Source organism: Oncorhynchus mykiss, chromosome 11 (assembly GCF_013265735.2).
Source record: "Oncorhynchus mykiss isolate Arlee chromosome 11, USDA_OmykA_1.1, whole genome shotgun sequence".
In the NCBI taxonomy this organism is placed as follows: domain Eukaryota; kingdom Metazoa; phylum Chordata; class Actinopteri; order Salmoniformes; family Salmonidae; genus Oncorhynchus; species Oncorhynchus mykiss.
In genome coordinates, this window is record NC_048575.1 from 50,965,320 (window position 1) to 50,978,892 (window position 13,573).

The 13,573-nt window shown below is 41.6% G+C and overlaps 1 protein-coding gene across 3 annotated transcripts in view; it reads right to left on the bottom strand.

The window, feature by feature from the left end:
* LOC110535871 (nuclear receptor subfamily 6 group A member 1-A) overlaps positions 1 to 13,573 on the bottom strand; it is a 99,730-nt gene that overhangs the window by 25,408 nt on the left and 60,749 nt on the right. Inside the window, exon 1 of one of the 3 annotated variants that reach the window (XM_036935696.1) lies at positions 826 to 1,125. The exons of the other annotated variants lie outside the window; for them this stretch is intronic. Coding sequence (XP_036791591.1) covers positions 826 to 841 — 16 coding nt within the window. The 5' untranslated portion in view covers positions 842 to 1,125. Of the gene's footprint in view, positions 1 to 825; positions 1,126 to 13,573 lie in introns of those variants that run through there. 3 annotated transcript variants of the gene reach the window in all.

A 13,573-nucleotide genomic window follows, 5' to 3' on the forward strand; every position in this document is an offset into this window, starting at 1 on the left:
CAGCTAAGCTAACCCTGGGGGTTAAAACTGCCCAGTGAAGCAATCCTAACCTCTCCTCTATCACATAAACAATGCTGACTGGGGACAAAAACCTTTTCCAGATGGGCCACAGACACATACCACAGATCAATACATATGTAACTTCACTCACCAGGACACAACAACACAATCAACTATATACATACCAATACACACAAATACTCTACTACACCCAAATTAACACACATAATGAAATATATTGAAATACTCTGAAAAGACTTTGTACAATATTGTATTCACTAATTCATAGAAATTCATTGATTATGCAACAAAATGCAAAAACATATTTGAAATAACAAATATATCACATGTATACCTTGGCAAGTATAGCTGCAACAAAAGTAACAAACTGGTCAAAACAGAATTACATAATGGGTTTGTAACCAGTCCTTTTTTCCAAGAAGAAAATAGGAAACAAAGAAAATAATTTGACAAAACCATTGTCTAAATTTCATTTAACAAAAAAAAAACATTATGTTCATTCTATTTTTCTCAATATCATGTTGTTTAAAATCCTCAGTGGAACAACAACATAATTCATTGATTTATTATTTGTTCAACTCCAGAATGATCCTCATCTATTGTTAAACATATGGAATGAAAACAAAGTGCTTAGCCAGAATGCTAGCGAATCTGATGATGGCAAAAAAAAAGGAAACCAAAATGATTCGCACCGACCAAATGCTAGCCTGTTCTCTCATTTATACATGCATATTTAGGGGTGCATAGAGTATGAGCCATAAAGGCAACAGACCCAACCCCTTTCACTCTCGCATCCTCCCTTACCTTCCCATGTATCCATTTCATGCTTCTCCCAGTTTGCCAGGACGCCATTCAAGCACAGATTCCGCTAAAAAAAAGCCACAGGGCATGGGAGCCTTGGCCTCATGACTCTTCTCTCTCTCTCTTGTTCACCCTCTTGCTCTCTCTCGCTCTGACATACAACCTCCTCCCTCCACAGCCTGCCCTCTCTCTGAGCATAGTCTTCTAAGCCAGCACCACTGGCCACTTTACTGCCTGGTCACATGACCACAGAGTTCAAGCCATGGGGTCACGGCTTGGCTTGAGGTCCAATGACGACTAGGGGTTATCTGAGTGGAACTGATAGTACTATTTTCTCTGTTGATGAACAATGCTTTCCCTGGCCAAATTAGCCTCCCCTCCCTCTGCCTCTGGCACTTTTCACAGAGGACCAAAGTGCACGTTCAAGCATAAACAGGTTCAAGCATAAACAGGTTCAAGCATAAACAGGTTCAAGCATAAACAGGTTCAAGCATAAACAGGTTCAAGCATAAACAGGTTCAAGCATAAACAGGTTCAAGCATAAACAGGTTCAAGCTGACAACATACACGGACATTAACTAATTGAGTCATTTTGTCAATTGGAAACAAATAGAGTTAACCAATGTGTCAGTGCTAGGTATCAAACCAGGAACAGTGCAAAGGAAGAAATAAAACAAAGCCTCTAGAAATGGCTTAAAAAGTACAAGATAAGATATGAATGATATTTATCTGTTCCTGCAGGCATATGTTTCCGTCCACAATAATGATCCAACATTTCCTGTCACAAATATACCCCAGAAAATGAGCCCACAGAGCTACATCACAACATTCAGCCACTCATACAGTTCCCCAATGAATTGCTCGGTATAGTGTACTCCTAGAACTAGTTTTGTGAATTATTTGGTCATGCCTTACAAATCCACTGGGGTTTCCTCCTTCATTCCCTCCAGTGTCCTCTCTAAGTAGCCATGTTATGAATGGTCCAGTTCTGAACCAGTGGACCACGTACTCTACTGCTATCCTGCTACCCTGTACCCTGCTACCCTAATGATTCTATACCCATTACCCTCTTCTCCTAGGATCACCCTTGTCCTGTCCAGTGAGGTCTCAGCCCACCCTCCTGGGCTCCACCCTGCTAATGCTGCAGCCACTTGTTCACTCTCCCACAGCCCCACAGTCACACAGCCCACCCCCCATGCCAATGCTAATAACCTACCTAAGTAAGTCACACATAAGAGGCTTTTCACATTCAAATGCCACGGAGGAGAGGGAGAGACCAAGAGAGAGCGCTGCAATAGTGAAGGTGTAAACTTTGCAGTAGGAAGCATGAACAGTATAACTGACCTATCAGCTAACATATCACATTAAAATTCAAGTAGAAAACCTAAAAGAAAACTAACAACAATGAGAAATGCTTTGATGAAGAATGCAAAAACCTTACAAATAAATTGAGAAACATATCCAACCAAAAACACAGAGACACAGAAAATATTGTGGAAACTCTAAAACAGTACAAGAATACACTAAGAAAAAACTAAGTAATAGCATGACAGAAAAGTGCTCAATGTGATTGAAGAATCCATAGAATCAAATCACTGGGAAAACTGGAAAACACTAAACAAACAACAACATGAAGAGCTACCTATCCAAAATGGAGATGTATGGATAAACCACTTCTCAAACCTTTTTCGGCCATATAACAAAGAACCAAGAATAAAAACATATACATGATAATTTACAAAACTTAGAGAGTCAGTTATTAAAGACGACCAGAATCCATTGGATTCTCAAATTACATTGGATGAGCTACAGGACAAAATACAAACCTTCCAACCCCAAAAGGCCTGCGGTGTTGACGGTATACTAAACAAAATGATACAGACCACAAATTCAAATAGGCTATTCTTAAACTCTTCAACATTATCCTCAGTTCAGGTATACCCCCTGCACACCCTTATTGACAAACAAACAAGCCAAAACAAAAACAAAGTCATGCTTTGTTGATTTCAAAAAAGCTTTTGACTCAATTTGGCATGAGGGTCTGCTATACAAATTGATGGAAAGTGGTGTTGGAGGACAAACTTCCAAAGTTTTGGCAAAATGGCTTAATTTGTGACTAGGGGGCAGTATTTTCATTTTTGGAGAAAAAACATTCCCGTAGTAAAACGGGATATTTTGTCAGGACAAGATGCTAGAATATGCATATAATTGACAGCTTAGGATAGAAAACACTCTAAAGTTTCCAAAACTGTAAAAATATTGTCTGTAAGTATAATAGAACTGATGTTGCAGGCGAAAGCCTGAGAAAAATCCAATCCGGAAGTGCCTGATGTTTTGTAAGCGCTGTGTTCCAATGCATCCCTATTGAGCAGTGAATGGGCTATCAACCAGATTACTCTTTCTCCGTATTCCCGAAGGTGTCTACAGCATTGTGACGTAGTTTTACGCATTTATGTTGAAGAATACCCGTAGGCGGCTACATTGCACAAGTGGTCACCTGATGGCTCCCAGGGTGACTCTCGCGTAAAATACTGAGGTAGCCATTACTCCAATCGGTCCTACTGAAAAACAAATTGTCCCGGATTGAGTATAAACAACGTTTGCCATGTTTCTGTAGATATTATGGAGCTAATTTTGAATATTTTTCGCCGTTTTCGTGACTGCAATTTCCGGGCGATTTCTCAGCCAAATGTGAAGAACAAACGGAGCTATTTCGCCTACAAAAATAATATTTTGGGAAAAAAGGAACATTTGCTATCTAACTGGGAGTCTCGTGAGTGAAAACATCCGAAGCTCATCAAAGGTAAACAATTTAATTTGATTGCTTTTCTGATTTCCGTGACCAAGTTACTGCTGCTAGCTGGACAAAATGCTATGCTAGGCTATCGATAAACTTACACAAACGCTTGTCTAGCTTTGGCTGTAAATCTGAGATGACAGGGTGATTAACAAAAGGCTAAGCTGTGTCTCAATATATTTCACTTGTGATTTTCATGAATAGGAATATTTATGTCCGTTGCGTTATGCTAATTAGTGTCTGATGATGACAACGGTCCCGTTCACGGGATGGGGTGTCACTAGAGGTTAAGGGCAACAAAATCAAGCTATTGGAGTGGCCATCACAAAGCCCTGACCTCAATCCTATAGAAAATTATGTGGGCAGAACTGAAAAAGCGGGTGTGAGCAAAGAGGCCTACAAACCTGACTCAGTTATACCAGCTCTGTCAGGAGGAATGGGCCAAAATTCACCCAACTTATTGTTGTGCTCACTGTTTACAAAATGAGGTGGAAACTGAGCTGCACTTCCTAACCTCCTGCCAAAGGTATGACTACATTAGAGACCACATTTCCCACAGATCAAACAGACCCACAAACAATTTGAAAACGAATCCAACATTGATAAACTCCCATATCTATTAGGCGAAATACCACAATGTGCAATCACAGCAGCAAGATTTGTGGCCCATTCCCATGAGAAAAGAGCAACCAGTTGAGCACAAACAACATTGTAAATACCACCAATACTTATGTTTATTTATCTTCCCCCACTATTCGTACTACAATTATTTGCATATTTCTTAAACACTGTACATCGCTGATAATATAACACTAGAAATGTTTTTATATTTTTGAAATATTTTTACTCTAATTGTTTTTTGTTGTTGTTAAATTTGATTGTTTATTTCACTTGCTTTGAAAATGTAAACACATTTTCCATTACAATAAAGCCTCTTTGAATTTAATTAAGAGACAGAGAGACACACACAGAGAGAGCGAAAGAGAGAGAGAGAGCTGTTACAGGCTTTGGTTTTTCCAATTATATTTTGAGGTTGGACGTTAGCACGCTGGGTGCAACGATTGCTGTCAACTCGTTAGTCAGTATGTGTTACACCTGAGCTGGCTTGTCATCTCATTAGTCAGAAGGTGTTTCACCTATTTAAGAGCGGCTGGCCCAGTGCTCCAGTTGGCTTGAGCTATTTGGAGGGTTAAACACCTTTAGTTGGCGTTTTCTATTTTGATTTGTAAAAAAACAATCATTTATCTGATCTTCCTAGTTTTAATTTTGCTCCACTTTTTAGTTTGTTGCCTGTCTTTAAATTTGGTGTTGATTTTATTTTGTTTGCCTCTTATTTGGCAAATTTAGTGGGCGTTCATGGTGGGTGTTTTTTAGGGCCCAGATATTTGAGTGTTCAAAATACACTTTTGTGGTAGAGTTTCTTTCACTGACATCCACCCAAAGGGGTTATAAGATTGGTGGAATAATTTTGAAAACTGCATAAACACACAGGCTAATAACATTTTAAAAAGCCATTGACTTTAAGTTGGAAGCATTTGTGAACACCCCCATTAATGTCTTTCAGGCAAAACCGGCCACCTCTTCCCTCCATTCTACTGGCCAACATACAGTCACTTGATAATAAGATGGATAACCTCTGGTCGTGGATTTGCTACCAATGGGACTCTAGAAACTGCCATATTCTCTGCTTTTCTGAAACATGACTCTTGGACAAGATACACATGGCTATCAAACTCGAAGTCTTCATTCACCATGTGGACAGGACAGTGGAGTCAGGGAAATCGAGAGGGGGAGGAGTTTGCCTTTTCATCAACAACAACTGCTGTGCTGACTCGAGCGCGGTGGAAGTGTCATTGTTCACCCGTTTTGGAATACCTGATGGTCAAATGCCAACCCTTCTAACCTACCAAGGGAGTTTTCAGCTGTTATCGTGACTGTTCTATACATTCCACCCCAGGACAAGAAAAATAACAAGCTGGCATTAAGAAATGTATTGGCGTTGTCTCCACAGTGAAGGGCCACTGCTTCCCCAATCAAAAGCCCTGGATTAACACTGAGGTTGGCGCTAAACTAAAGCACAGGGCTACGGGACTCAGGGCTATCGCAGACCACCCTGAGGCTACGGCTGAGGACAGGAACAAGCACAAGACGTCCCACTATGACCTCCGCAGAGTCATCAAACGAGCAAAAGGACAATATAGGAATAAGGTGGAATCATATTACACAGGCTCCAACACATGTGGCAGGGGCTACCGTCTATTACAGATTACAAAGGAAGACCCAGCCGTGATCTGCCCAATGATACCTCTCTACCAGACGAAATCAATGCATTTATGCACGCTTCGACAATAACAACACTGTGCTGGGTGTGAGGGCCGCCACCGACCCAGAAGACTGGGTGATCCCGCCCTGTGAGGCCGACATGAGTAAGGTCTTTAATCAGGTCAACAGCCGCAAAGCCCGACGGTCTTCCAGGGCTCGTTCTCAGAGCATGCGCAGAACAGCTGGCAGGCATATTCACTGTAACTTTCAACCTCTCCTTGACCCAGTCTGTAATCCCCACATCTTTTAAGATCACCACCATCTACCACCCTCTAGCACTCACATCCGTAATTATTAAGCCGTAATTATTAAGTGCTTTGAGAGGCTGGTTGTGGCACACATCAACTCCATCATCCCAGCCCCCCTAGACCCACTCCAATTTGCATACCGCCCCAACAGATCCATAGACGACACAATTTCCATTGCACTCCACACTGCCTTCACCCACCTGTATACAATTCCTTACATCAAGCAAAGCAGTCGGCACCGGTGCATCAATTCTGTCACCAACAGGCTCCTGAACAGCTTCTATCCCCAAAGCCAGAAGTCTGCTAAATAGCTAGCAAAATGGCTACACGGACTATCTGAGTTGACCCTTGTATTTTATTTTATCTTTATGCACACTCACTCACGCACACAAACACTCAGTTCATCACTTGCTCACACACACACACACATAATATGCACATACATTGACACTGACTCTACACACAAGCACAACCACTCACATACAATCATCATATACGCTGCTGCTACTCGGTTCATCATATATCTCGATTCCCAGTCACCATATCCATCTCCACCACTCCAGGATCCCTGCACATTGTAAATATGGTACTGGAACAGACTGACCCTGTATGCTTACTTACTTTCTCGTGTTCTTCCTATTTCTTATTTTTATTTCTTGTGTGTTTTAGTTCTACCTTATAAGTTTTATATTACATTGTTATTGATTACTGCATTGTTGGGTTTAGAGCTTGCAAGGCATTTCACTGTACCTGTGCATGTGACATTAAAACTTCAAACTTGAAATCAGTCGTAGTAATAATATACAGTGGTGGAAAAAGTATACAATAGATACCTTAGTGGAAAGTTACTCAAGTAAAAGTGAAAGTCAGCTAGTAAAATACTACTTGAGTAAAAGTCTAAAAGTATTTGGTTTTAAATATACTTAAGTATCAAAAGTAAAAGTATTTGGTTTTAAATATACTTAAGTATCAAAAGTAAAAGTATTTGGTTTTAAATATACTTAAGTATCAAAAGTAAATGTAATCGCTAAAATATACTCAAGTATCAAAAGTAAAAATCACTTAAAATTCCTTATATTAAGCAAAGCAGACAGCACCATTTTCTTGTTTTTAAAATTTACTGATAGCCAGGGGAACACTCAAACACTCAGAGATTATTTACAAAAGATGCATTTGTGCTTAGTGAGTTCGCAAGCCAGAGGCAGTAGGGATGACCACGAATAATCTTGATAAGTCTGAATTGGACTATTGTCCTGTCCTGCTAAGCACTCAAAATGTAACATTTGAAAATGTATGGGGTAAAAAGTACAATATTCTCTTTAGGAACGTAGTGAAGTAAAAGTTGTCAAAAATATAAATAGCAAAGTACAGATACCCCAAAAAATGACTTAAGTAGTACTTTAATGTATTCTTACTTAAGCACTTTACACCATTGGTAATATAGCAGATTGCTGATCCATCACTTTACACCATTGGTAATATAGCAGATTGCTGATCCATCGACAGACCTGCTCTAGTAGTGTAATAGACAAGTCTCGCCGTCTCCAAGATTACTTTACAGTAATACCCTAAAGAGTCTCACGCCATATGTCACTATGTCAAGGTTACTCCACAGGGACTTTACTATATATTAAATCTATGTTTATATGCACTACTCACAATTAGGTCAAATGTTGGTTGTTTGTGTTATTGCACTTTGATTTTATATGCTAGAAATACGGAGATTGTTAGTCATGCCGTCAATGCACCATTCTACACTTTAATAGGTTATACTTGGCACAGGCAGATGCCATACTGTATGTTTTTGGCAAATCTGTACTTCTGAAGGAAATGTCCTCTGTTTACATGTTTTGAAGGGCATAACCTCAGTTTGTCAATGCTAGTAGGAAACCAAGCCTGATGATGATGAGTGGGGAGCTCGGCCATGGGAACTGGCCATATGTCACCCTTGACCTTAGTACCTTCACACCCCCCCCCCCTGCACACGGCGAAGATGAACAGCATAATCAGCTATTTTGCCTTTAACTTTGAAGTCACAGGAGACGGCGGGGATAATGTTGCCTGCAATTTACTTGGCTAGTTATTAGGACGATGTGGAGAGGCATTATGACTGTTCTTCAACAGGTCAGGTCAGGTAGAGGCTATCTCCACATGTCTCATGGATGTCCCAGGCCTGGTTTATGGCTTCTGTTCCCTGTATCGCTGCTAATCTAAATCCCAAACAGCCCTGCTTTATCTGGTTAAACAATGAGGGAGGTTATATATGTGGCCCACTGTCTGCTCTTGCACAACAGGCTGAGCACACAGAGAGAGAACACTGGCTGGGGGACATCAGCGCTTTCTGTCACATAACATCAGTTGATTCCCAGTTGACTACTTGTGTCATTTTTTTTTACTTATTTCTTAAAAACTATTAAAATGTTTGAGGGAATGTTCACAACTTGATCTAAGAAGATGAATAGAAATAACCACAAGACATATATGAGAAGTGTATTCATTAGGGGTGATCCCACTAGACAAAGGCCAGGACACAACAATAGTGATCATGTAAAGCTGTTTCTGAAATGTTAATTGAATCAAATGTCAATTGGAAAGAGCTTATTGTTCGTTTTTTTGCATTTCCCTAAACAGAGTAACAAAGGGTAGTATTTAGTTTGTTGCTCCTCCCTCCCCTCCCCCTCCCTTTCCTGTTTGGCCAAGCATACTGGCAAATTCCTTTTGAGTTGGGAGGCAATGACTATCCTGTATAACAGGAATAGACATACCCCCTTTTCTTTCTCAATAACCCATACATCTACACATAAACCACAAACACCCAATGTAAAATATTCACAATATTCAAACCACATTCATATGGAGAAGACTATAGATTCTGTATCACAAAAAGCCACAGCCCATTTTAATAGAGCAAGTTGACACAACCAATGAGACATAACCCACTCTACACCGCAAACACATCTACAGTTAATCTCTCTCTTTTAAAACACACAACAAATATGTTCCTTCTCTAAGCAATGGCATACAGGATAATGGTGATATAAATTGTGAGTCAGTAAGATAGATGGTGAAGGATAGGGGTGTGAAGTGAGCTTGCCTTAATGAGGGCTGTCCTCACTCTCCAACAGGCTCCGGGGTCACGTCCACCCCCAAAGATTAGTTTCCAGTTTAATTGTCACGTGCACAAGTACAGTGAAATGCCTTTTTGTAGTACAAAAAAATTACATGAGGTAGAACAAAAACACGATAAATAAAAATAAGAAATAAGAAGAACAGGAGAAAGTAAAAAGCGATATACAGAGTCAGTTCCAATACCTTATTCACAATGTGCATGATTAGGCCTGGCACGAAGTCGGCGATCCAATTCATCCCAAAGGTGTTCGATGGAGGTTGAAGTCAGGGCTCTGTGCAGGCCAGTCAAGTTCTTCCACACCGATCTCAAAAAAACATTTCTGTACGGACCTTGCTTTGTGCACGGGGGAAACAGGAAAGGGCCTTCCCCAAACTATTGCCACAAAGTTGGAAGCAAAGAATTGCCTAGAATATCATTGTATGCTGTAGCATTCAGATTTCTCTTCACTGGAATTAAGGGGCCTAGCCTGAACGGTGAAAAACAGACCCAGACCATTATTCCTCCTTCACCAAACTTTACAGTTGGCACTATGCATTGGGGCAGGTAGCATTCTCCTGGCATCTGCCAAACAAATATTAGTCTGTTGGACTGCCAGATGGTGAAGCGTGAAGCATCACTCCAGAGAATGCATTTCCACTGCTCCAGAGTCCAACGGTGGCGAGCTTCATACCACTCCAGCCGCTTGGAATTGTGCATTTAGCAGTCTTAGCATAGAAACTGGTCAGGAGCCTGTTGGTGTCAGAACTAATGCACCGGTAGCTCTTGCCGTGCGGAAGCAGAGAGAACAGTCTATGGCTTGGGTGGATAGAGTCTTTAATGATTTTCAGGGAATTCCTATCACACCGCCTGATATAAAGGTCCTGGATGGCAGGTAGCTCTTCCCCAGTGATGTACTGGGCTGTCTGCACCACCCTCTGTAGCACCATGTAATCGAGGGCGGTGCTGTTGCCATACCAAGCAGTGATGCAGCCAGTCAAGAAGCTCTCAATGGTGCAGCTGTAGAACTTTTTAAGGATTTGATGGCCCATGCCAAACTTTTTCAACCTCCTGACTTCTACACGACTGTGTGTGTGAGGACCATTTTAAGTGATGTGGACAATGAGGAACTTGAAGCTCTCGACCCACTCCACTGCAGCCCCGTCGATGTGGAAGGGGTTGTGCTCGCCCCCCAATTTCATATAGTCCACAATCAGATCGTTGGTCTTACTGATGTTAAGGGAGAGGTTGTTGTCCCGCCACTACACTGCCAGGTCACTGACCTGTCTCATCATCGCAGGTGATCAGGCCTACTACTGTCGTTTCGTCAGCAAACTTGATGATTGTGTTAGATTCGTGAATTGCCCACAGCCGTGGGTGAACAGGGAGTACAGGAGGGGACTAAACACACACCCCTGTGGGGCCCCCGTGTGGAGGGTCAGTGTGGGGGAGGGGATGTTGCCTACCCTCACTACCTGGGGTCGGCTCGTCAGGAAGTCCAGGATACAGTTGCAGAAGGAGGTGTTCAGTCCCAGGGTCCTGTGCTTAGTGATGAGCTTGGAGGGCACTATGGCGTTGAACCCTGAGCTATAGTCAATGAACAACATTTTCATATAGGTATTCCTCTTATACAGGTCGGAGGGCAGTGTGGAGTGGAATTGAGATTGCGTTTTTTCTATGGATCTGTGGGGCGGAATGCAAATTGGAGTGGGTCTAGGGTGTCTGGGATGATGGAGTTGATGTGTGCCATAACCAGCCTCTCAAAGCACTTCATGATTACAGATGCGAGTGCTCCAGGGCGGTAGTCATTGTGGCATGAAGCCTTAGAGTTCTTGGGAACAGGAATGATGGTGGTCACCTTAAGACATGTGGGGATTACAGACTGGGACAAGGAGAGGTTGAAAATGACTGCCAGCTGACTGCCAGGTGATCTGCGCGTACTCTGAAAACACGCCCTGTAATTCCGTCCGGCCTCACGGCCTTGCGAGTGTTGACCTGATTAAAGACCTTACACACGTTGGCCTCAGAGAGCGAGATCATCCAGTCCTTTGGTTCGGTGAGGGCCCTCACGCACGGTATGGTGTTGTTATTGTCGAAGCGTGCATATAATACGTTAAGTTGGTCTGGTAGAGAGGCAGCATTGGGCAGATCATGTCTGGGTCTTCCTTTGTAATCCGTAATGAACTGCCCTGCCATGTTTTGGAGTGTGTAATATGATTTCAATGTATTCCTATATTGTCTTTTTTCTAATTAGATGACTCCGCAGAGGTCGTAGTGGGACTTCTTGTACTTGTTCCTGTCCTCAGCAATAGCCTCAGGGTTGTCTGCGATAAGCACAGGGCTACCGCACTCCGGGCTAAGTTTAGCGCCAACCTCTGTTAATCCAGGGCTTTTGATTGGGAAAGCAGCAAACCTTCACTGTGGGAACAATGTCGGCGATGAATTTCCTTATGAAGCCAGTGACGGAGGTGGTTAACTAGTCGATGTTATCGGCGGAGTCTCGGAACATATTCCAATCAGTGCTTGCAAAGCAGTCCTGTAGCATGATCTCTGATTCTGATGACCATTTCTCAACACAGAGAGTCACGGGTACTTCTTGTTTGAGCTTCTGCTTGTAAACAGGAAGCAGGAGTACGGAGTCATGATCTCATTTTCCGAAAGGCGGACGAGGGAGGGCCTTGTATGCTTGCTTGTGGGGTAGAGTAACAATGGTCTAGGACTCTATCGCCCCTAGTGGTGAAGGAGACATGTTGATGGAAGTTGGGCATCAGGTGTGTTAACGACACAGAATTAAAATTGCTGGCGACTTAGTGCCCCCTAGCTTCAAGAGGTTTTAAGGACGCCTGTATCTTTGTAATTAATAACTTCATCATGCTCAAAGGGATATTCAATGTCTGCTTCTATTTTTTGACCCATCTACCAATAGGTGCCCTTCTTTACGAGGCATTGGAAAACCTCCCCAGTCTTTGTGGTTGAATCTGTGCTTGAAATTCAGACCTTACAGATCTTACAGATACTTGTATATGTGGGGTACAGAGATTAAGTAGTCATTAAAAAATCATGTCAAACACTAACTATTGAGTCCATGCAACTTATTACGTACATTTTACTCCTGAACCTATTTAGGCTTGCAATAAAAAAAGGGGTTGAATATTTATTGACGCAATACATTTCAGCGTTATTCATTTGTTAAAATGTCTAAAAACATAATTCCACTGACATTATGGGATATTGTGTGTAGGCCAGTGACACAAAATCTCAATTTAATCCATTTGAAATTCAGGCTGTAACACAACAAAATGTGGAAAAAGTCACTGAACTTTTGCAGTCTTACATGAAGATGTACAGTGTCTTACATGAAGATTTACAGTATCTTACATGACGATTTACAGTGTCTTACATGAAGATGTACAGTGTCTTACATGACGATTTACAGTGTCTTACATGACGATTTACAGTGTCTTACATGAAGATTTACAGTATCTTACATGACGATTTACAGTGTCTTACATGACGATTTACAGTGTCTTACATGAAGATGTACAGTGTCTTACATGAAGATTTACAGTATCTTACATGAAGATGTACAGTGTCTTACATGAAGATTTACAGTATCTTACATGAAGACACTAAAACTGAACTGGCCAGTGTCAACGTGACTGAACAGTAAAAACAGAGAATCTTTAGAATCCATTTGTGATCCATTTGACAAGACTTATGCTAATATCTCCAATATATTCTGTTTTTCATCCCAAGCAAAAATATCAAACCAATGACAGAACACAGGGCATTTGACAAAACAGGACTTTGTGAATTCATACACCACTGCCAACATACTGTAACTCTTTCTCTGTTTCTACCTGTAAAGTCACAGGACACAACCATTTGGTGTCACACAAGTACTGGATGAAGATACACTACCCCTAACTTCCTAGCCAGCTGGGCCCTCATAGAACATACAGTAGAAGGCTTGTCTTGTAGAGAGAGAGACACACACAGACACACACACATTCCATAGTCTCCAGCTGGCAGTCAGTCCAGGGTGGTGAAACTCGCACATTATTTATCAGTGTAATTCTAGCTAACGCAAGTAAAGTGGTAACACCCTGGCTTTGGGTACACTGCAATACTGAACAGTACTGAGTTAGAGACATTCATATCCTGTTACGGTAACTAAAACGCACAGTACGTCAACAATTAGCAATCTGTTTCTCAAAGACGAAAATCCATATGCCTATAGCTATGTGGGGATAGATGTGTAAAAACATCACTGGTTAC